General features: G+C 38.1%; 1 protein-coding gene and 1 long non-coding RNA gene across 3 annotated transcripts; one reads left to right on the top strand and one right to left on the bottom strand.

Moving 5' to 3' along the window:
• Window positions 1–356: 356 nt before the first annotated feature.
• LOC143742481 (uncharacterized) lies at window positions 357–21,512 on the bottom strand. 2 transcript variants are annotated; one of them, XM_077235359.1, is made up of 3 exons: window positions 21,417–21,512; window positions 20,567–20,691; window positions 357–3,100 (listed from the first exon to the last, which is right to left on the bottom strand). In XM_077235359.1, the coding sequence occupies exons 2-3, from the start codon at window positions 20,649–20,651 to the stop codon at window positions 2,100–2,102; spliced, it is 1,086 nt and encodes a 361-aa protein (XP_077091474.1). In that variant the 5' UTR covers window positions 20,652–20,691; window positions 21,417–21,512; the 3' UTR covers window positions 357–2,099. The 2 variants fall into 2 exon arrangements, with proteins under 2 accessions (XP_077091474.1, XP_077091475.1); XM_077235360.1 differs by lacking the exon at window positions 20,567–20,691.
• On the top strand, window positions 9,781–12,191 carry LOC143742550 (uncharacterized). The gene is made up of 4 exons (XR_013205466.1): window positions 9,781–9,885; window positions 9,965–10,195; window positions 10,272–10,424; window positions 11,944–12,191. It is a non-coding gene; the product is annotated as an uncharacterized LOC143742550 (long non-coding RNA).
• Window positions 21,513–25,151: the final 3,639 nt, after the last annotated feature.

The raw sequence follows: 25,151 nt of genomic DNA, 5'->3' as shown, positions 1-25,151 counted from the left end.
AGAAGAACCATGCGATGTAGAAGGGCCAGAATTGGTCAATGTTAACTGTTCTGTGTGTAAGAATTGTGCCATTTGTGTTTACCTTATCTTGGCACAATACAATTTACTGACAAATTCTTACCATATAATTGGACTGGCCTACACATTTCTTTTGACATTATCCACTACTCAAGTGGCCTGTGAGAGAAGTTTTTCTACCCTTAAATTTGTGAAGAACAGACTTAGGAGCACTATCGCCCAAGAGCACTTTGAAGCATTTATGCTCATGGCAACAGAGAAAAACATTCTGATTACATTGGACACTGATGAGGTGATAAACAAGTTTGCAGAGACCAGTGACCTTCTGAGACGACAGCTCATGTTTTAAGGTAGGACAGGTTTTATTTGTCAAGAATAAATTTTTTGTTTTCATGACAATTTAATATGACTAAAGTATCCATTCATTATGCTGACCGATTCAGTTATGACTCACAAAATACTGTAATAAAAATGAAAGGCACTCTACCCTTTTCCCTGCTCATGTTTTTCAGGCTAAAACTCCTACTTCCCACTACTTTCCCAAATTAGTAGGAATTTTGCAAGTGAGTGACAGAGGTCCAGTAAAAATAATCTCAGTTTTGTCCATGTTAAGTTTTAGAAAATTTTAATGAAGCCAATCTTTTATTTCATGCACACAAGCAGAGATGTTGTCGGTTGTGACAGATAGAGCAGGTGTACAGATAGTATATAATTGGATGTCATCAGCGTAAAAATTATAATTAAAATCTTGACGGTGGAAGATCTGACCAAGGGGTATTATGTAAATTATGAATAATAATGGCCCGAGAACGGATCCCTGGGGGACACCTTGCTTCAGGGGGACAGTAGGTGAGCGAAAATCTTGAACTGAAATGTAGAATTGTCTGTCAGAGATAGGAAGAAAACCAAGAAAAGAGCAGCGCCAGAAATACCCACATCCAAAAGGCGAGATATGAGTAGTTCATGGGAGACGGTATCAAAGGCAGAACTGAGGTTGAGCCGCAGGAGTATAGACAGAGAACCAGAGTCAGCAGAAAGAAGCAGATCATTCAGTACCTTGACTAGTGCAGTTTCAGTACTATGAAGAGGGCGAAAACCAGATTGAAAGGGATCAAAGATTATTTTCGACTAGAAAAAACTGAAGCTGTAATTTTGCTATGAAGGGTAAATTTGAAATAGGATGATAATTAGATAAAATGGAGGGATCAAGGTTGGGTTTCTTGAGAACAGGGGTAACAGCAGTAGTTTTGTGGCAGAGGGAATGAAGCAGAGGTAAGAGATGCATTGATGAAGTGAGAGAGAGGTGCAGAAATAACTGAATGGCAGAGTTTCAGAAGAGGAGTAGGAGCAGGGTCAAGACGACAAGATGAAGGGATGGATTTCAAAATTAACTCAGAGACAGAAGATGGAGTAGTCAGAGAAAAGAAAGTCAGGGACTGACTTCTGACAATCTGCTCAAGGAAACTTACTGATCAAGTACCCTGTGTTTTGGATACTCTGATACAGTAAGTCATGGCTCTTCATTTCCAGTTAGGAAGGGCCAGTGTCCTGCAGATTTTAGTTCCAACCCCAATAAAACTAACTAAAACTAAACCTTGAGTTTGTGGAGATGGTGGCCCTTTTTTAAACTGCAGTCTGCATTGTGTAAATCAGGGATGAGCAACTTTGGCCCTGAAACCAGCTTCCAGATTTTAAAAGATGAGCCCCACCAGTAGTCATGATCAAGTTGAGATTGACAACATATTCTTACCTGTGCAATCACTCACTAAATGAAATAAACACAGCCATGCATTATTTAATTTCATCTTGCAATCTTTCATTCATATTTTGGCATTTCATAGCAGAACTAACATTTTGATTTTGAGGTGTCAATATTCAGAATGGAGTGACATTGCCATACAATTGAAATTGTTCAATATTTGACTATAGAAAAGATAAAGAACATAAAAAGCCTATAGTCAAAGTATAAAGAATATAAGAATGCAAATAAAATAAATATTCAGATATACAGATATACACAGATTTAACAGATACATATTTCTTTTTTTAAACTCATTCCACACTAATGATATTTAAACAGTTTATCTCGAGTGAATCCTCATGTGGATATTAAGGTTTACTTTAATGCAGAAACTTTTCCCACATTGACCACATATGAATGGCTTCTCTCCTGTGTGACTTCTCATGTGGGTCCTTAGGTTTCCTTGTTGTGAGAAGCTCTTCCCACACAGTTTGCAGGTGTAAGGCTTCTCTCCAGTGTGACTTCTTATGTGGGAATTAAGTGTTTCTTTACGATTGAAACTCTTCCCACACTGAGCACATACAAATGGCTTTTCTCCCGTGTGAATTCTCATGTGAGTCTTAAGACTATCTTTCCGTAAGAAGCTCTTCTCACACAGTTTGCAGGCGTAAGGCTTTTCTCCAGTGTGATTTTTCATGTGGAAATCAAGGGATTGTTTATGTGCAAAACACTTTTCACACAGCTTGCAGGTGTAGGGCTTTTCTCCAGTGTGAATTTTCATGTGGTTTTTAAGGCTTTCTTTTCGAAGGAATTTTTTTCCACACTGTTGGCATGTGTAAGACTTCTCTCCAGTGTGAATATTCATGTGGATTTTAAGGCTGTATTTTTCAGTGAAACTTTTTCCACACTGTTTGCACTTGTAAGGACTCTCTCTAGTGTGAATTCTTGTGTGGACTTTAAGGCCTCGTTTCTCAGTGAAACTTTTTCCACATTGTTGGCAGGAGAAAGGTTTCTCTCCAGTGTGAATTCTCATGTGGACTTTAAGGTGTCCGCTTTGAGTAAAACTTTTTCCACATTGTTGGCAGGAGTACGGCTTCTCTCCAGAGTGAATTCTCATGTGGACTTTCATGTAGTCATATTTACCAAAACTCTTTCCACACTGTTGGCAGTTGACATTACTTCTAGCTCCTGTCTTTTGACCTCTTTTTCGTGAGGAAGCATTTTCGATCCCTAAGCAACTAAAATAATTTTCTCCATTTATGAAATCACAATGTTTCTCATACTGATCTTTCTCTTCCATTTCATTCAGTTCTTCACTCTCTTCTTTCAGCTGCATCAGGTCTAAGAAAAAGAAAAAGAAAAGAAATACAAGTTAACCTGAATTTAATACAGGGGTTCCCAACCACGTTCCTATTAGAAAAATAGTGTCCTCTCAACTGTCTCTACAATTTCTGAATCCCCGCCTTTGGGGGTTGGGAGGTTTATCTCAGCTCAATTTCTGCTCACTCTTGTATTTGTGTTTTTACATAACATAAATGAATGTTTGAACCTTTTTTAATTGTTGTGTTTGAGTCCCTCAATTGTCCTCAGTGTGAAAAGATGGATCTCAAAATCATACAGTCACTGCTGGAAAGGGTTAAAATATTCAAAAGATGCAGCAGGACCTGATGGTTATTTCTGAAGAACATTGGGCAGAGTTTAAAGGCACACTATGCAAGAATTGTACCTTAATATAACAGCTTCAAAGTAATTTCGGTGGTAAACAAACTCATAGTAGGGCGAATCATCCTGGTAGTAAAGCTTGGGGGGGACTGCGCTGGAAAAACCAGCAATGCAAGTTTGAGAGGAGCACCCCGACAAATCTCGCGAGAATCACAACATGCTTCACGGCAACGTCACACACAACAACAACAACATATGAAGCACGAAGACACTTGCGTGCATTTCAGACGTGATACTCGACGATGGAAAAGGCAAAGAAAGCGCGGTCGGAAGAGTCTAGAAAAAGGAAACGAGAATCTGACAGAGTGAGGAACCGGACAAGAGTCCCACTCGTTCAGGCTCTCACTGTTAAAGTTGATTCCTGCGATTATCATGAGAACAGTTGTCAATATCTCACATAAGTATCAGGACATACATAAGCCTACACGTTGTAAATAGTGTAAATGAGCGCAATTTGCAAACTATTATTATTATAAATTGCAGTAATCATGTCTAACGACATCATAACGGACATTGTTACGAAATAATGTGACGTACTTGTAACTTTACTTTATTGATGTCATCTGGCATTTTGTAATGTTTGCATTACACTCAAAAAACACAAATGAAATTATACAGTAGGCCTAGGCTATTGGCTATTTGTAATTTAGCTGCAATCATGTAAAACGTTATAAGCCATCAAACGCAGTAGGCTACTTTATTATTATAAAGTGCAGGGGCCGTGAGTGCAGAGCATCCTGTGAGTGGTAGGGGTGGGGGAAAAAATCGATTCTTAGATGCATCGCGATGCGGACGTGGACGATTCTGAATCGATTCAAAAATGTCAAAAATCGATTTTCAAAAAAAAAATATTTTTTAGATATGTAGCACATTTATAATGACGTAATATTGACGGAACGCAAAAGATGGAAATCTGAAGCGCGGAAGTGCAGTGCCCGGACAGTCTGTCTGTGGCGTGCGCACATAACAGAGACGCGATGGCTGAGCGCGAAATCCAAACACCCTCCTCATTAAAAGCTGACGTGTGGAAATATTTCTATGAAGTTGAAGGGGGAAAGGAGCTGGACAAGAGCCACACTAGTTGTAAGCTTTGTAGAATAAAACTAAAATATTTCGGCAACACGACAAATATGAGAAGCCATATGACACGTTTCCACCCAGAGGAGGAAAAACACTCGGCTGTACCAGAGCCGTTTCTCTCTATGGCTCTGGGCTGTACCGGTGTTCAGACGATTTCTGCTGCCTTGTCGAAAAATGCTACCCAAACGCGAATCGATCACAGATAATGTTGATTCATTCTCTATTGTTTCCATAATGGTGTAAATCTCACAATATTATGACATCGTTATTTCATTTTAATCAGGGTAAGTGTATGGGGAGCATATTTTGATATTTTAAATGAACTAGCAATTATCACATTTGATATAACAAGTAAAAATGATATTATTATATGAAATAAAATTATAATAAAATTCGAAGTTAAGAGTACAGTATAATGTACTGTTTTTTTTTTAAAAACGGTGTGAAAAGTAAAAATTATCATCTAATATTCATCTTTGACCTGTCAAAGAAACTTTGACAAAGTTTCCTATAAGTCTCCACAGCAAGGATGCATAGATTTATGGGCGTGGTAAGCAGAAGAAAAATGAGTCTGCACATGCGCATAACCAGTAAGTAGCACATCTCGATGGGTAGCATGAATCGTCAGAACACCTGTTGTTGTTATATTATTAATTTACTACAAGTATGCTGCTAGTTCAGGCACACATTTATTTTCCTGTTGGTTCTTTGCAATGTTAATAAAATATATTGTACGTTAATTCTTTATGGGTCATTACTTTGTACTTTTAAAGCAAAGTATTTATATTCACACACACACACACACACAAAAAGATTCAGATAATCGATAATCGCTTTAGAATCGAATCGCAGGCCTCTGAATCGTAATCGAATCGAATCGTGAGGTGCCTAGAGATTCCCACCCCTAGTGAGTGGTATTTACGACAGTAACATTTACATTTATTCATTTAGCTGACGCTTTTATCCAAAGCGACTTACAATTGCAGGGTTTCCCGCAGCACTTTGTTACTAAGGCGGCCGCCTAAGCAACACACGCCTGCCACCTTAACTACGTTGTCAAAAAAATTTATATGAGCGATATCCGCCGAGTTACTCTGTCCTGTTTTCTCCATTTCAATCTTTAAATATGTGATAAGCCTTCGTGTTCGCTTCAGTCTTTTAATCTAATTTAGTAGAGAGCGACTCATAGACAGGAGCGACTCGACGCGCTTCAGTTTACGGTCGGTCAAGTGCGAGAAGATGTAAGTTGCTAAACTAAACATTTCCTATTTGACAGTTTTTTTAGGTCATAAATGTTAAACGAATCACAAAAATAATGAGGCAAACTAATAAACTTTTGTCTATTTTCGCCATTTTGAACTGAAAATAGACAACTATGTGACGTGACTCATGTAATGTAACCTTAGCCTAATAATTCGTTTTTACTGTCATTGTGAGGGGACAAGACACATTAACCAGGGTACCCCAGGATCTTAAAAGCATTGAAAAATAATCTCAAATTAAGGCCTTACAAGCCTTGCATTTGGTATACAAAGTCTTGGATTTCGTTACAAAAGTATTATATATTTTTTGCCTTTACTAGGATTTACTAGGATTAAGTTCACCATAACAAAATTAACTGTTACTAAAAATTCATGCAACGTTGAGTGCACCTCGCACTCCACGTCATAGCAGAAAGCGCGAAAGCGTGCGCACCGTTACTATGGTTACTAGGCAAGTGAGTTACAGAACAAGATAGTAACGTTAGCCAAGCGTAGTTTGTCGTCTGAAATACTAAAGTTTCAGTTTAATCCGCTGTGGCCACAAATGCCAGAATTCAATAACTTAACCCCCAAATCAGAGCTTTTCTGTTAAAAGAACTTGTTTTCTACCCGGTCTTTTCAACAGTAGCTGGCAACCATGTGCGCGCTCTCTCTACACTGCTCAAAAAGCGCGGATGATCTGAAAACACAGACAAGCTGGAGTTCAGCAATCTTCATTTGAGATTTTCAACTTAAATTGAAGTGTCATTCAGTCGGTCTATGTTCTGTCACGAGCCGCTTGCGCTGTTTGTGCGAACAAAATGCAGGCTGATATCCAGCAGTGTTTTTAATGTTGATGCAATGTTTCCCGAATATCCACAAGATTTCAAATTTGACATTGATTTTATAAAACAGTTAAAAAACAAAACAAAAGGGTAACATTAAGTGATTTACTACATTTAAAACAGTATAGTCAGGCTTATTGCTCTATTTTGCAACGAAATCTGTGGCTTTGAACGAATCGTGAGATTCAATAAATGACTCGATGACACACATAAAGACAATGAATTACCGCCACCTACTGGCAATTTTAATACAATATTTTTATTAATATTAAACGATTTTTAACATTGCCTATTTATTGAACATTGTTTTATTTAATTAATTATTTATTTTTTAAAGGTATTACAAAGGTAAAAAAATGAAATGGAAAAATTGATTAAAGAGGACAAATATTTACCCGTAATGGAAAAGGTGTGACTGCAGTCTAAGTGGAAGAGGGGGTACGGCACTCTATAATTGGAGAACCACGGAACTAAGGAAAAGGGATATATATGTAGAATTGCACAAGTGCTACTGCTAAAGAGTGCAATGTCAATAATTTCTCATAATCTTAATTGAATTGGCCAAGAGAGAATTAATTATGATGACATTTTCTCTCTAAAGACTACATATAAAATAGCTACCAATAGTAAAGTAACTGAAGCTTGGCTAAAAGTAATGACTAAAAGTTGACAAAAAATGCAAAGACTTTTCATCAACTAAAACTATGAAAGACAGAATGACTCAAATGTGACTAAGACCAATAAGCATTTTCGAGCAAATAGCAAATTCAAATAGCCTACTTGTACATAATTATTTTCTAGGGTTTAAAATGTATACAGATTTGACATTTTCCCCTCATTCTTCTGTCGGAATGGGTACGAAGTTGCCATTGAATTTCGTTTGAAATGGTATTAAAAAGGTCTTAAAAAGCCTTGAATTTAAGTTTGAGGATCCTGGGGGTACCCGGTTAACAAACCGTTTTCATCATGTTAGGCACAAGATTAATAATGAATGTGTACATATTGATAATGAATATAATACAATTCGTAGCCATCAGTAAATTAAAAAAAGCGAAAATGGACCGAAAATCCCAGGCTAAAATTGCGGGCTTCTTCGTACAACGAAGCAGGCCTACCTCACCTTCCGCACCGCCTCCCCCACCTCCACCGCCGGATCCCCCGCAATCCTCTAAACACCGAGGTAGTGGTTGGAACCCGGAGTGGGCTATAGACCCTAAATATGCAGGGTGGCTGTACCACACAGAACATGGTGAGTAGAGTATTATTATTTATTTCATATTAAATGTTGAAATATAAAGTATAGACTATGCTATAATAAATGAGTTATTGCATTATTCCTGGGGATGTTTTGCAGATTGTGCAGGATGCACCGTCAAAGGGCATCGTCATAGAGGTCCCCTGCACTAACTACAGGCGTGATGCCTTGGACTCACACTTGAGCTCAACCAATCACGTTCATTGTATGGGCATTGCAGCCCAATCAAGCCGAAGTAAGTGTTTGAGTTGTTCAGGAATAACAAACTAGTGTGATTTAATTATTAAATTTAAACTAACAGTAACAGCTATTGAATGTTTCTTTATTAGGTCTTCCCATCAGTGAGGCATTTCAGCCCATTTTGAATGTGGAGCATGAGGCCATAATTGGCGGCTTTAAATGTCTTTACTGGCTGGTAAAGCATGAAATTGCGCCCCATACAAATTACCCGGCATTGCTGGATCTGGCAGACCTCCTAGGCTGCCAATATTTTGCCAAATTGAAGGTAAGAATTTTATTTCATTACAGTGTACATTTGCTGTCATGAATTGGTAATAAAATGAACTATGATGTAAGAAGGTCCTTTGAATAATCTAGGAAAATACAAACTACAGGTCCCACAGGATTGTGGACGAAATGCTACAGATTCTGGGAGAAGTGGTTGAGGAGCCCATTTTAGAAGCCATTAGAACATCAAAGGCTATTGGCTTGGAAATATATGAGTCCACAGACATCTCTGTGACAAAACAATTAGATATACATGTCAGGTACAGTAGCAGTCACCTTCTTATTTTTTAAATGGGTCATGATGACATCCTGTAAGTGTAACAAAACCAGGATTAGACAATTATTTTCGTAAATATTTCAGGTATACAGTCAAGGAAGGACAGGTGTTCTGTCAATTCCTGGATCTTGTATCCATTCCAGATGGAACGGCCAGAAATATTGCAGAAGCTGTGAAGCAGGTCATAATAAAACAAGAAATTCCTCAGGACCGCATCTTTGGCCTTGGCACAGATGGAGCAGCAGTGATGATCGGTAATGTGAATGAATGAAGGAAAAGGACAGTTAAGTTAATGTCCAAACAATTAATAGGTTGCCTTAATCTAAAACTTTATTTTTTATTTTAGGAAAACAGAATGGCACAGCAAAATTGTTGACCGACACCTGGCCAGGATTAGTGTCGGTGCACTGTGCTGCCCATCGCCTGGCCCAGGCATGTAAAGATGCAGAAGAGGAAGTGCCGTACATGAAAACTTTCAGAAAGCACCTTCAGGACCTGCACCTTTATTTTCAGAATAGTGCAAACCGCACTAGTGCTCTACAAGCAGCTGCCAGTGTTCTCCAAGTAGCGGACATGAAAGTCACAGTAAGTGAAAACATTGTAGGCTACACCAAATTCCTTATAGAAATATGGATTTGAATTAATTGCCCTACCCCACCGCAGGAGGTTAAGTAAACTAGGTGGCTATCACAAGAGAAGGCCATTTCAAATCTTCAAAGAAATCTGCCTGCAGTGCTTGCTACACTTGCTGAGCAGGCAGATATAAAGAAGGACCCAGTGGCACGAGGGTTGTACACATACTGTGCAACTTACAGATTCGTTGCAGCGGTTTACCTGCAGGCAGACATCCTACCCTACCTGGCACAACTTTCCAAATTGTTCCAGAAGGAAGATGTCAATTTCATGGCAATCAAAAACCACGTAAGTTGTCATGTCACATTGATTTTTATTTATAGAATTAAATGTAATTCTAAATCTGTAAATTAAATCATGTTTAATTTGCATTGTCTATTTAGGTTCCTGTTACTATTGAGACATTAAGAAAAATTAAAGCAGCAGGTGAACAGCAACCCGAGGGCTCCTTTCTTGCTCAGGTCAAAGAGAAGGTGAGCCATCTTAATATCGATGCCGAAGAAGAGAGGGGGAGACGTGGGGCGCCTCTTTCCAACCTCACCTTATGGGCACGTTTTCAGACACAAGTAAGCAAGCTCAAGAACGGATAAACAATAACGATTATCAGATTAAATTAAAATTTTCTCTCACATCTAATGATAATAGGTCATGTAGCCCTACATTGACAGCCTCATTCAGCACCTGAAGCTGAGGTTTCAGCAGCTTGCAATTCTTGGTGCCTTTAGTGCAATGGGACCACCAGGACCAGAAGGTGATGAGAGTCGTACCATCTCAGACCTACAAATGCTGGCCAAGCAGTTCGGGCCCATCAATGAGAAGACACTTCTTCAAGAATGGCAGAGCTTTAAAGTGCTTACAACAACTGGAATCTTAAAAGTGAGTCATTAACATAACATATGAAGCTATCATGTATCACGCATATCTGTTATTGACCAATGTTCTAACCCATCAGGGCAAGTCCCAGCTAGACATAATGACTGGAATGGCATCTGGGTATGATGAGCTACATCTGCTTTACCCAAACCTTTCCCTCCTATCAACAATCGCCCTCACAATACCTGTCTCAAGTGTGAATTGTGAGAGGGATTTCTCTGCGATGAATAGGGTAAGTCCATCATCATCCCTAAATCTTGATTCTATCAAAATTGTAAATATTACACAAAAGTATAAACTAGAGGTGGGCATAGATAAAAAATTTTAATCTAGATTAATCTCACTGGAATCTTGGAATTAATCTAGATTAATCTAGATTAAAATGGCTCATTTGAATTCTGCCGAAGGAATTCAGAATATGTGTGCTACCCAAATAATGACTAAAAGTAAGTCTTTGAGAATAGTTCGCCTCGCGTAGGGATGTGAATTTCTGCCAAAAATGCCATTCGACAATAGAGGAGCAAAAGTCGAATATCGGTCAAAAAAATTTATAAAACAAAATAAATAAATAAAACGCACAATTACAATGACAGAAAGGGAGGCCAATTTCATCTTTAGCGATTTGTCACCAAACAAACTGTTTATTAATTGAACAAGTAACATGTTTTCGTCGTTTTTTTTTTTTTTAACATAGTAGCCTAGGCTAATTGGAAGAAGAAAAAAACAATAAGCACGACGTAGCTACAGTCCGTTTTTGCATCGCCAAACCAGATGCTCGTTAGATCAAAAAATAATGTCATATGTCATAATGATTTTATGTGAACCTGCCTTTACCGGCAATAGCCGCCTTCTTTTTAAACAAATTAGTTTCAATCAACGTAAACTATTCGTGTGACTATGCCCCTGCGCAATACACACACATTACCGCAGGATGGCGGGTGTTCATTTCATAAACTGTACACAATGGTAGCTTATTTATTTTGTAGCCTATAAATTAATGTATATGTCCAACGGATAATGTCATACTTTTTAGTAGTGCTATCGTGACGTAATAATCTGTTTGGTTGTAAAATGCATTACCTGAATGAAATGAAATCGAATGTATCGTCCTGTGGAATCATTCATTCACAGACAGCTTACGAAGATGTTCAACTAATAAAGATCTTCATCGCTGGCAAAAATATGATGCATTTGCAGATTTGCGTTCACTAGACTAAACTGTAGCTCTTGATGTTCTTAAATCTTCTTGTTACGACTCCGTGTCGAGTGTGATTGAACGCGTTTCAGAGTTCAGACGATTCAGTGCGTGAGGAACTGAACAGAACTGATTCGCGAACCGATTTAGACAGATCTGCCAACTTGTTTGATGAAGTCTTTGAACAGAATCAACCCATCTCTGATTCATTTGTAAATTGAGCATCTCTCATGCCCATAAAAAAAGATAGGCTACAGCGCTTGGAATAAACTCATTTAACAACATGTAAAGTAATGAGAGGAACGATCAACGTAACATGTAAAAGTATACACCTTGTGTCCCTGACAGGAAAATACCCTGCTGCACGATTTGCGCGAAAATATAACGATATTCGAAAAAGCTATTCTATGATCCCAACCCAACTTTGAGAATAGATTAACGGCGATATTTTTTTTATCGCCCGATAGGAGTCTCACGTTAACGCAGCACGTTAACGCCGATAACGGCCCACCACTAGTATAAACTAATCTAAACTTCATTCACTTTGCATGTATAGATCAAGACAGACTTGCGGAACAGACTGCAGGGGAACAGTCTGACAGCCTGCATGAAAATATGCATAAATGGTCCACTCGTAAAAGAGTGCAATTACCGAAGGGCCCTTGAATTGTTTTTTTCTAAACCAAGGAGGATAGCCTGTAGCGATGCTAGGTGTCAGCTCTGCCATAAGCGGTGATTGTAACATTTTTGCACATTTTGACGGAGGTGGGAAATTAATTGAGTAAAAGTACTTTTCTGAGTTCATCTGAGGTCACAAGTTTTGGGAAGTCCCTAATTAAACCCTTTAACCTGTTAAGTTTCACCACTGCGCCAACACACTGAATCGTTCTTTGTTTAAATAGGTCAAAGTTACTATCAGATGTAATGTTATTACCTTGACAAACTAAAAAGATATAAGACTCAAGTTTCAGTATTTGTCTTAATTTGTGTCAGGAGTTATGCAATTTCCTCCCGGACCCCTCCCCCCCTAATGGAGACTGATGAGTCCACAGACATCTCTGTGACAAAACAATTAGATATACATGTCAGGTACAGTAGCAGTCACCTTCTTATTAATTTTTAAATGGGTCATGATGACATCCTGTAAGTGTAACAAAACCAGGATTAGACAATTATTTTCGTAAATATTTCAGGTATACAGTCAAGGAAGGACAGGTGTTCTGTCAATTCCTGGATCTCTCCCCTTAACTAGGGGTTAAGTGTCTTGCTCAGGGACACAATGGTGTGTCACAGTGGATTCGAACCCGCATGAGCATGAGCAAAGACATATCTCTTATCCATTGCGCCATCACCACCCCAGTAACGTTAAATACAAGTACTCTACAGCGACTCTAGGGGTCGCTGTTTGACAAAAACGGAATTCCTGATTAGTGTGCGTTTAACTGCTCAGGACAAACAAGGGACTCAAAAACATCTCAAAACAGACAAAAAAGCTGAGGATCATCCAGGTAACGACACAATATTAAAAATCAAGGGTATGTCAACTTTTGAACAGGGTTAATTTTATAACTTCAGCTATTTTTTTGTCTTGTGGTCTATATGCAAACATTTAATGTAAAATGTCTTATTCAGGACAGTACTAAATAAAAAAATAACATGCATTTTGTATGATACCTCTTATTTAGATTCTGCAAGGTGTATGTTAACCACATGTGGCTGTGATCTACAAATGTATGATACTATTGAATACCAATGGTTAATTATTTTCATATTGAATTCATTTACATATATCATGAAGAATATTATGCTGCTACATGGAGTTCAGGAGAAAAAAACTCTAATCCTTGAATAACTTATGATGGCAAATTTACAATGGAGGGTGATAGTTAGGATTCAGATTATTTTGTGTGGGTTTGGTTGGTTTGTTTCTCTTTGCAGGTTTGATTGGGACGTGGTATGAGAACATCTGAATCCTGTCTTGGCTCCTATTTAAGCAACACAGTGTGGCTAGTCGGGGCGCTGCTAAGTTGTAGCTTGAGCAGTTTGCCAGATCGGCACGTCAGTTTTGAGAATGTTACTTTTGAACCATACACTTGTCCTGACAACATTCCATAGTTAGCCTACACATCCATTCACTAGCATTTCATACTGACTGATATTACTGATAGTATGATTATGTTATTTTGTTCATTTATATGCAATAAATTATTTCTTTAGAGCTTATTCTTCTGTGTCGTCTCCCCTTAATGTCACATCGTTGAGCCAGCTGTGACATATGGGGGCTCGTCCAATTTTTTTGTTGTTTGATTTGGTTCGTTCGTAAATTTTGCAGGTTTAACTAGTTCTATGGGGGAGACCATTTGACAGAAGTTGTGACTAATGCATACATTTTCTTGTCAGCTTTGAAAAGGTAAGTTCTTGCGGTTAAAAATTGTGTATTTGTATGTACTCCCCAGCTAGGTTGTAGCAACGCTTTGCGTTGATTTTTGTTTTAGTTTATTATTTTTGTGCGTCTCCTGGGTTGAGTGCACTGCCGTAGTAGTGGTTCCGAACTGTTTCTTCTGTTCCACGCCATCTGTATTTGGGTTCTTCAAAGGGCTCAACTCTTGAGAGCGCACGGAAGACTATAGGGGAGAGTTAGTTAGAGGGTGTTGTTAGGATTAGGTGGGGAGATGAGAGTGTGCAGTTTAGACCGTAAGAATTACCTAGGCTGGATTGTATTTTTGGGGTAGGCTAAATTCGTTATTTCAATAATTTTGTACGTAGATTTGAATGGATACATCTGATGTACACGTATTATAACGTTGATTGAGGAATTTCGTAACGCTCCTACAGAAGAATTATTGAATCGTTCTAAAAACCGTTGTGGGAAATTGTAGAATTACAGGATTTGAGTGGAATAGATAAGCGATTGAGGAAGGATGAGCTTAGAGAGACCACACAACAAGAATTGAGTGATTTGCAGATTTTGCCGAATACATCAATGAGTAGTAGCTGGCTAGCTGCTGTGGCTCAAAGTCCTTCTGTCATTTGTGGGTTTGACATTTGAAAGCAACACCATGTAACTTTTGCTCTCGGGGTCCCCCTACAGTTGGGAAACAGTATTGTCTTCTACTACTGTCGTAAAATCTGTCATGGTTACACCAGGGGATACACGTGCATTTGTTGACAAGCCGATACCGTCTTGAGTTCTCGCGAGTTCTCACGTCTTGAGCAGACTGCCAGCGTTGCGTGTGAAACGTCTTAATCCCAGGTACATTGGCACATACTTCAGCATGTCATATGAATATAATTTCATGGGTTTTATTTTTTTCAAACACCAAAATATCGTGTAGCTCACGTTTACAAGCCAGTGTCATTATAGTAGCCTATTGTCTACTGTTTTACATAACGGATATGCTAAATCAATTCAATGTTTGTGTGGTAGGTAATAGCCATATATCGTCAATATTATAATATCAAGCTACCATAGATGAATCTGCAAATCGATTTGCATTATAGCCTGAGGCAAGACAGTTTCACCAGAAAAATAAATAAACAAACATAAACAACAAAAAACCTGCAGACATTAGGATAATACATAATACACTACTCAAACATAGGCTGTACAAAGTTTACACTTGTACCATAACACCAGGTCAGCATCGGTCGGGCACCCCTCCTCCGCCTTTAGCTCACGCCAGCGAGCGAACGCTGGACCAATATTGATCCTCGTCCGTCCTTTTATTTTGTCACTCTCCCTTTTTCTCTTTCTAGTCTCCTCCAACAAAACCTTTGCCTTCTTCGTTTTAGTTGCTGCTTCGGCCATGACAACAACATACAGACGGCAAACAAACGCTAATTGGGCTCTCACGTCAGAATTTGAGGAAGTGGGGGAAGTGAGGTATGCCGTAAAGTAGACAAATTTTGTAGTTCTTTTTGTGCTCAGGTTACTACCCGAACCCCGAAGTTACGAAGTGCCAGTAAAAGCGATACAGACACTGTCAGGCTATGGCAGACATGTCATTCAACCTATTGTAAGTCGATGTACCATCTCAAGGGTCTTGGAAATATATTATGAAGGTTGAAAAACTACATAGTGTTGCTTTGAACAGCAAAAATAGCTTATTGAATTACAACAGTCACATGAGAAAGAGATGCGAAAGCATGAAATAGACATAGTAAGGCTTATTAAATAAGATGATTTGATAAGACAGCGTGATTTGGACTTTGAAAAAATAAAACATGAACTACAATTGGCCATAGAACAGCAACAACAAAAATTACAGTTAAAGTTTGTGAGTTTAAAACTTCAAACTGATGGTACATTCTCTCCCGATCGTGCTAGATCAAGTCAGGACTGACGAACGGCGGTGGCCTGAGACTGACCGTACGGTCATGCTTCAGTCAGTTTTAGTAGGAAACGCTCAGGAAGTATATACTGCCCTTTCAGTAGAGGAGAAATTTTGGAAATTTTGTAAAATCGGCCATCCTTAAAGCTTTTGAGTTAGTTCCAGAAGTCTATCGCCAACGTTTTCATACTTGGAGGAAGAGTGAAAGACAAACACACATTGAGGTTATGAGAGAAATAACTAATCATTTTGATCGTTGGTGTGCTACGTATAATGTACAGTCCTTTAGTGAGTTGCGCAAGATGATAATTATTGAAGAGTTTAATGGGAATCGGGGAAACGAAAATCATAGCCTTAAATATTTGCAAAGAAATGGCAGAGGACCACCTTCTCAAAAAGTGATAACTGACTCTTGTGTCAATATTGTTTTGAAGTCGGGCACTGGAAAAATGAATGTCCTGTTTTTAAAAGGCAAACAGGGACGCGCTAAGAGAAATTCTGTGCCTGTACTACTGTCTAGTTGCGCGCAATCTATACTACATTCAGAAAATATGTCGATGGTAAAGAGAAATTGCTCCATAATTGTACAAAGTACAGGTTATGCACCATTTATTTCTGAAGTGTTTGTCTCTGTCAAAAGGAGGTGAGAGTGTCCCTGTGAGAATTCTACGAGATAGGCTACTGGATCAACGGAGTCATTTATTTTGGAATTTGTACTCATTTTCATCAAGCTCATATGTTGGTAAGAATGTTTTGATTCAGGGAATTGCACTTCAAACATTAGTTGTCCCTCTGCGCAAGCTCATCTTGGCGTCTCAGTTAGTGAATGGGGAGGTGGTTATGGGTGTGCACACTTCTTTGCCGGTGGAAGGAGTGGAAGTGATTTTGGGAAACAATTTAGCTGGTGAGAGTGTGTGGCCAGATCTATCCCCCTCTCCGATTGTTACCCCGTCTCCACTTCCTGAACCGGTTTCTGAGGTTCCGTCTTGTGTGGTGACACACTCCAAAACTAAAATGCTTATTGGTGAGAACAATATAACTTACATGATACTCGCGTACCAGTTAAAACACTCGCTCCCGTGCATATCTTATGGATGCTCAGAAGGATGATCTCGGTTAAAATCCTTGTTTGCAACAGATGTTTTCTTTAGTGCTCAATCTGTGTCTTTGATTTGAACTGTTTGCGTCACTAACAAATATTTAAACAGTTTTAAGACATCTATTGTTAGTTTGATATAAAATAACTATCTGTTATATTTGCTCACCAAACAGGGTTTTTTGATACGACTTACTTGCTGATTGTAAATTAAGCCTTTTTTTGGCCCTCTGAATTTCAAGAGGACATGTTTTAACAAGACACTAGTTTGATACAGCGAGCACTTTTGAGATAAGAAAAAAAAATGGGCTTACTTATGGTTTAAGTCATAGAATATTTACTGCTATTAGGTTAAGCTATGTTAAAGGTGCTCTAAGCGAAGTTGGGTGACATCACTTCTTGTTGACGGTCGAAGTATTGTCAAACAAAACGGAGGCTAGCTCAACCCTCCCTCTTCCACCTCCCGTCCCCTCCTCCTCCCCCTTCCTTCCGTTACACGCGCACTAACCCCCCCAACCCCCACCCCCAAATCATTCTTGGCGGTTATTGGCTGGAACACTGTTTGTTATGTTTCGTAGACCAGTTTGTTTTTGTAGTTTGCCATTTGTGGAGTCTGGGCTGTCTACAGAGACCGCGTTTTTTTACAGTGTATTTAGGGGACAGGAAGCTAGCGAATAGTGAGGTGATGTTTGCTGTATGTGACAAAAAATGTTACGGCCTAAAAAACGTGTGCCATCGCTAAGAGCACCTTTAATATATTATGGTAATGTATAAAATGTTTTGAACCTCTGGATTTTAGTTACTGTAGCGTCCATGCTTTGTTAAAGTTGTATAATTTAGTGATAGAAATAAATTATTTTCCTTGTTTCAGTTCAGAAGTAGATATTGGGCCCTATTTTAACGATCTAAGCGCATGGTCTAAAGCGAACAGCGCAAGTGCACTTAGGGCATGTTCAAATTCACTTTTGCTAGTTTAACGACAGGAAAAATGGTCAACATGTATGGTCTAAAAGGGATGTCCCTATTCTCTTAATTAGTAATGGGTGTGTTATGGGCATTACGTGCAATAGACAAATCAGAGTCTTATTTCCCATTCCCTTTAAAAGCCAGTTGTGCTCGTGCCATGGCAGATTCGCTATTTACATGGTGGAATTTGCTAGCGTAAAGACTGAATGCTTCTCTAGCGAGGAAACGGATCTGCTCGTGCGCAAGGTTAAAGCACAAGCAGACCAGGGGTGCTTCTCAATATCCCTCTTCGTCTCCTCGCTCCTCTGTCCTCCTTCCTATGACCCGGAAACCAATCAAGCACAGCCATCTTGAAGGACATCTCAATTCTCTAATTGCACCGCGAGGATCGAGGAGTGAGGAGGCTTTCAGAGGAGTCATGAGCGAGGATACACAGGTGTATCCTTCGGGAAGTGTTTTATTGACTAAACGTGACACACATATAAATTCTCCTCCCCCTTCACATCGATCACAATCTTCTTAATTTATACTTTACTCTTGCAGTTAATATAAACCACACATCTCACATATTTCAACAGGGTATCTTGGTTTATTATTATTCATTATGAATTTCTTAAATAAACAAACTTCAACAACATAAGGGCAGATGCTTTGAGCGCTGCTTTTGACGCTATGAAGTGACGCTCCAGTGATCAAGTATTCCAATGTATAAAAAAAGCTTTCATTCGATTCCTCCGTCCTACTTTTCTTTCCTTGCGACCTTCCCTCACAACCTACAGGAAACTTGACTTTAGACCAGGTTTCAGTTGGTCAATGACTCAGTCTATTTCAGTTGCCTCAGAATAGCAAAGCGCCAACAATGCACCTGAACAAACCTCGTTTTCAGACCAGCAGCCCATGGGCGAACAGATGGGCGCAAATGCATTTGTATTTAAACAACGTGGCACAGGATCTGAAAATGCTAACTGCGTCGGGCTGAAACTAGTGTAGTGTGTGACGTATACGTCACCCATTGGTTATGTGTGGAGGATCAAATCAGGAAGAGGATTTTTAAATAGGCTGCGCCTATGGTGTGATGCGATCGGTTATAATACCCACCCCCTTTTATTGGTGTCATTTTGGCTTGACGGGCAGCAAAAGAAAAGGTGTGTGTAAGTGCTTGCGTTTGATCTGCTTGTTTATGATGTGACGTTTAAATATTCTCAGTGTTGGCATAGACTGGAAGGTAGCATGTTGATCATTTGGACCATTTAAGATCGGATAGATTGGGGTTGGCTGGTTATTTATGCAGGCGAGTGGCGTTTACATCGATTCAGGGTTAGTTTGAGTGTGCTAATAACGTGTATTATTGCAGAGTTCTGTGGCGTGGGACATTTAGTGGCGTCTGTGCACCAGTTGCGGTTCATTTGTGCAAGGAAAATCGGCTTACCCTCGGTATGTATGGATAATTGTTCTTCTGCTATGATCTGATTTACCTTATTCTGATTTTGAATTTATTTGCTTTGGATAGGCTGGGCATGGCGGACTGCTATATTTAGCAGTGGCATGAGTGGCCCGGTCAGCGCTGCGGTTTTGCTTGGATGTTATGATTTTCATTTTCGTTAATCTGGTTTTGTGTGCGTATGTCTAAAAGTGCAATGGTGAATTTAATTTGTTTAGTTTTCTTTTCGTTTCACTGACTTCTATTTCTTTGTATTATTGTAGCCTATGTGTCAGTCATTAATCCTTTTTCTCTAGGGTTGATTTATTGAATGTTGGACTCATTTGTCCTTTGTTTGTAGTTCAGTTAAGTGTTTTTTTTTCTTTTGATCGTTTCATGAGTGACTAAGGGAGGGATGTTCTTCTCCCGTATCTGAAGATTGAGTATTTAATGGGTCTTAGGGTGTGTAAGTCTAGATAACTGTCTCCCCTTGAACACATTCATTGTTGTATTGCTTTATAAGGTGTGTGAAATTGTGTTTTGTATTGTATTAATTTCTCTTGTGTATTCATGCAGGAGCTGAAGGCCGCTTACTCGGGTGCCCTGGGGCTGTGGTAGTGCGATCTCCTGTTCACTTGAGACTGCTTCACCAGTGTGCTGTGTGAGTTGAGTGAGCTTTTTGTGCTTTCCTTGTAGATCACTTCCAGCAGGGGGAGCCTAAAGTAGATGTCCTTCACCCCTGCATGGTTGTGTTGATGAATGTGTTTGACCTCAGTTAGAATAAATGTTTCTTTTTCTCTTCTTTTGATGGGTTTTTTTTTTGTGTGATTTACCGTTGCTGTATTTTTAGATTCTCATTTCATCTCATCAATTAATTTTTTTGCTAATTCCTTTGTGCATGGTTTGAATTGAGTTCTTAATCCAATGCTCTATTGGGAGGTGGTTTTAAGAGTGTCTGAGGTTTTATTGTAAAAAAAAGAGTTTCTTTTGTAGTCCCCACGACTCTGCCCATTTATTTGCTGATGACGAACCTGTGTGCTTTGAGCAGGCAAAAGCTAGTGGCTTGTATTTAATTCTTAGGGTGCAGAAGAATTTGACTACGCCAAACAAAATTATATTTGAAATTACTTCTTTAAACTAGGCTGATTCCTGTTTTGCCGGTAACCGCTCGTTCACACTAGCAAAAAACACTTCCGTCGCACCTGGTGCCACATTACGCTGAGTCTATGATAGGGCCCATTGGGTTTAATGTTACACACTAATATGACATTCTTCATTCTTCAAAAAAAAAATCATTAATTTCTGTAGAGCTGGACATTTTAATAAGGATCAAATGACTGAGTTAAGCTTTGAAAATGAAACCAACCTGTTTGTTCCTCAGTATCTTCTTGTTTCACTCTGAATGTTTCTTCAATCGTCATTTCTTCACTCTCCTCTTTAATAAACGCCATCTTTATAATAGTGTGTCACTATTTACAATAGTGTATTTTTCTCTGTGGACAATAAGATGAGAATTATTAACAGAAAGGAAAAATAAATCCAAACTAAATCTCTGTTTGCGTCTCAATCAGCTTTAGTTCAGCAGTTCAGTGTTAAGAGAGTCAGTCAAAGTGAGAGTTAATAGACTTAAATCACCCGATTAGACAAACAATAACAAATTAAGTTAATAAAAGAACACACACACACACACACACACACACTCACACTCTCTCTCACACACACACACACACACACACACACACACACACACACACACACACACACACACACACTAACAGAGTAACAGAGTAACAGACTCTTAATATTAAGGCATTCAGGATTTACACGTGGTATTTACTGAGATTTTCATACAAATTGTTTGTTAAAGTTGTCATGTTTATGTTCTGCATCTACACTGTTTTGATCCGCTTGCGGCGATTCGAATCACTGAATCATTTCGCTAAACATTGGATGCGATTGACTTGGGGTTTCAAAAGCTCAATTTCTCCATCACCACTCGCCAGTGACCGAAATCGTTTTTACAATAAACTTATTGACGACATAGGGAGCGAAACGAGACCCACCTTTTCTGTTACTGATATGTGGATGAGCACTGATGTAAATAAATCATTCAAATGTTCCTTTCAATAATAATTAATCATTTTTACATCGCTTGCAAAAATTGTCTAGAAGGCTTACATTGATTTAAATACTTTAAAACGTTTAAAATGACAAACCTTTCACCCGAATCACAACAGAGTCAGGAGCGCGGCGCAGTCCTATGACGTCATATCGCCAAACTAAAATAAAAGTCCCAAAGGTAGTCCCTGAAGAGCCCATGGTCAAAAATTGGTGAAATACCTATTTAAATGATTGTTGTCCATAATGTGATGGAAAAATTAAAAACTACTAACAAAATACAATGAGACTAAGTCTTGGGTGCAGAAAGCATTTATATCCCAATATTAAAATGCAAAAAATTTATTAAAAATAGTCTAGGAGTTCATTAAGAATGTTATACAAGTGTCAACATTGAAGTGCATATATGAGTTGGTGTGTTTCTAATATTAAAATATAGGCATATAAAGTTCATTAGTCTTTTTTACCTGAAAATAGGTAGAACATTTCAGGGAAAAAATATGATCTTCAAAGAATCAGTAGAAATATAAATGTAATTCAATACAAAAAATTATTAATATAGTTCAGTCTAATTAAAAATCAAACATTTCACAAATCTCAAATAGTAACTCAAGTCTCAGATGTCAAGAGTCATTTGAGTTGCTGCCAATGTAAAGTGATTAAAATTTAAAGAGTGAACACAGACAGAATTTACAACTTCTGAACTCCACAGAAACCTCTGCAGTTTTCCACAAATAAAATCAATGTTCAATTGATTCATCAATGTCAGTAAATTTTGTCACACTTTAAGTATCTGAAAATCTGAAAATTTCCGCACAAATACTAAGGCCTGGTACTCGTGCAAAAATGCAATTTGGAACAAACATACTCACACAAATAGACACAGCTGTGACTGTTGTGACTCAAAGATAATTTGTACAGAATTTGTAATTTTTATTGAAATAAACGTGTGACTCAGACAGGAGGATGTTAGAGGACTCAAAACAAGACATTTATTTCACAAGATGCAAGTCTAATAATGTATGCAGGTATGTAACAATCATAAAATGGCAGAGATATGTCAAGTTTATAAGTTAACTGAAGAGTTATGGCAAGTGGGTGTGTATGACAGTTAAACAACAGTCTTTCAGAATGAGTAGGTGTTACTTTGATATTTAAATACATATATATTCACAAAAAAACATTACAAACTTGTTATAGAAGCAGTTGGCTCTCATCCAGAACAGTGAATGGATCAGTGATTATATATATATATATATATATATATATATATATATATATATATATATATATCAGTGACTTTTTTGACCGGGTCATTTGGCTCATTAAGCCAAATCCCCCTCCCCTCCCTGTGGCGTAAAAAACAACCAAAAGTTACACCGTACGGCGCATAGGCTATTGCAAATTTATGTTGTTAATAACCTGTTATGGAAATTATTATTGTACTGTTATTATTATTTGGTCTTTTGGAGAACTGTAGAGACAAGCACAGTCAGGTTGATATTATATATTTTATTCTTCAAATGGCCAAATTCCATGTTCACAAATGTAGGGGAGCGCGGGGCACAACGTAACACTTTTTGGATTTGGCCAAATAATGAACAAAGTAATAGGGTTAAACAAACCATATTTTTAAACAAACAACATGCAAGCCTCTCCTACAAATGAGCACTGTTTGTATGTTCGTTTGACCTACCATTGCTGCGCAGTATCGGCAAAAGCGCCAGGAGTCAAATTTACAATTTACCCCGTGGGCGGAGTTAGTTGTAACAGACAGAAGGGTTAGTTGTAACCGTTGCTGGAAGAGTCAGATTTCACACAAGAAATTCAAATTCAGTTTAGTTTAGATTGTAGTATATTTCCTAATAGTACTCAACTACATTTTTTTATTCTACATAGCACAGTATGTCAATTTATTGATCTATTAAAACAATACTCTTGATTGTAGACAAATAGTTTTATTTGTAAAAATATAAAAATAACAAACTGGTTCAATCACATTTATTTTTCTTATTACAGTGGTAGATAAATAAATAAATACATTAATAAATAAATAAATAAAAATTAAAAACATGTCACTCTTAACATTTATGAAGACATGTCAAACTTTTTCTTAAACTTTTAAAACAGTACGTATACAGGCCTCAGTTTCAACCGATAGGCTAACATTTTAAAATCATGTAACTTTCTTTTTTTATCATAAGACATTTTAAAATGTGCATAAACCTTTCAAATTCAATTTTCACAAAAATTTTTAATTGTGTAAACCAATTCATTTCACAAGACATTTAAACATTTGCATAAACTTTTTCAAGGTAAAGATCAAAAAAGACAAAATCTTTTCACACCGTTTCTGTATAAACTGATTTTTTTTTTTATCGGTGTTAATATTCATCACATAGGAAGTGGAAACATTTTCATCATACAACTGCATGTACCAGGGTATCTGCACATTTTTGATCAACAAATTTAATGACTTTTAAAGTAACACCAGGTAACTTTTGCTCTCGGGGTCCCCCTACAGTTGGGAAACAGTATTGTCCTCTACTACTAATATTATTGATCTGCCTTACTTAAGGTGGACGTTGACTCAATTTTCTTTTAGAAACAAACTCTGTTATATTATTTTCATGTTATCACTGTGAAGCTGCTTTGATACAATCTGTATTGTAAAAAGCGCTATATAAATTAAGGTGACTTGACTTGACTTGACTTACTGTCGTAAACCCTGTCATCGTGCATTTGTTGACAACCATGATAGCCCTGAACACTGTAGGAGGAGGTCACATGCAGGTGTACTGCTTGCGTCGCGTGTGAAATGTCTTCATCCCAGGTACAGTGGCATATATTTCAGCATGTCATATGAATATAATTTCATGGGTTTTATTTTTTTTCTAATGACAAATGATCGCGATGATCACGTTTACAAGCCAGTGTCATTATAGTAGCCTAGTCTATTGGTTACCGTTTTACTGAATCTATATGATACTTCAATGCAATGTTTGAGTGGTAGATAATAACCATATATCGTCAATATTATAATATCAAGCTACCATAAATAAATCTGCAAATTTTACAAATCGATTTGCATTATAGCTTGAGGCAAGACAAATAATCATTACCTGATTCATGAAGATAAACGGAGGATAAGATAGCTTCCACAGTGAGAGCGGCGCAGCCAGACTTTTGGGCGCTGCGGCATATTAAATATATTACAAATAGTTTTTCAGCGTGAGAAATACAATGTGTGGCGGGAGAGCGTGACAAAAGACCGAAATGAGTGACTGTCACGCTCAATGCGTGACACTTGACAGCCCTGCGATTTTAAGGAAGTGGGGGTGGTGGTGGAAGTGACGTATATGCCGTAAAGCAGTCGAGTTAGGTAGTTCTCTTTGTTCGCCGGTACTACCCGAAACCTGAAGTTTAAAAGTGCGATTAAAAATGCTACAGACCCCGTCAGGCTATGGCAGACGTGTCATTCAACCTATTGTAAGTCGATGTACCATCACAAGAGACTTGGAAATATATTATGAAGGTTGAAAAGTTACCTGGTGTTACTTTAAGACCTTTTTAAGACCTTCAAGAATAAAAATTAAGACCATTACCGCGGCAAAAATATATATAAAACTACACTCTAGGCTGTTCAGGTTAAAAAAGCACATTTGTATTTGAGCAACAGTGCAAATAGTGAGTGTATATTTAGCAACAAAAAGTGCATGTCAGGCAACTGCCTTTTCAATACTGCAACAATACTGCTGTAAATAACGTACAAACAGTGCGTAAACAAATCAAATTGCAAATGACAAGTTAAACTCAAAAGGCCTAAAAAAAGG

Source organism: Siphateles boraxobius, unplaced genomic scaffold (genome assembly GCF_051911475.1).
Source record: "Siphateles boraxobius isolate OS27281-9 unplaced genomic scaffold, OSU_SipBor_1 19, whole genome shotgun sequence".
NCBI classification, from domain to species: Eukaryota; Metazoa; Chordata; class Actinopteri; order Cypriniformes; family Leuciscidae; genus Siphateles; species Siphateles boraxobius.
Note: the sequence above shows the minus strand (reverse complement) of the source record. Positions and strands in the feature narration are given on the sequence as shown.

Excerpts from the sequence above, each read along its gene's own strand:
- LOC143742481 (XM_077235359.1), bottom strand. The coding sequence starts at position 20,651 with ATGGCGTTTATTAAAGAGGAGAGTGAAGAAATGACGATTGAAGAAACA. Across the intron at positions 3,101-20,566 it reads AGATACTGAGGAACAAACAG|ACCTGATGCAGCTGAAAGAA; the intron begins GTTGGTTTCATT and ends TCTTTTTCTTAG.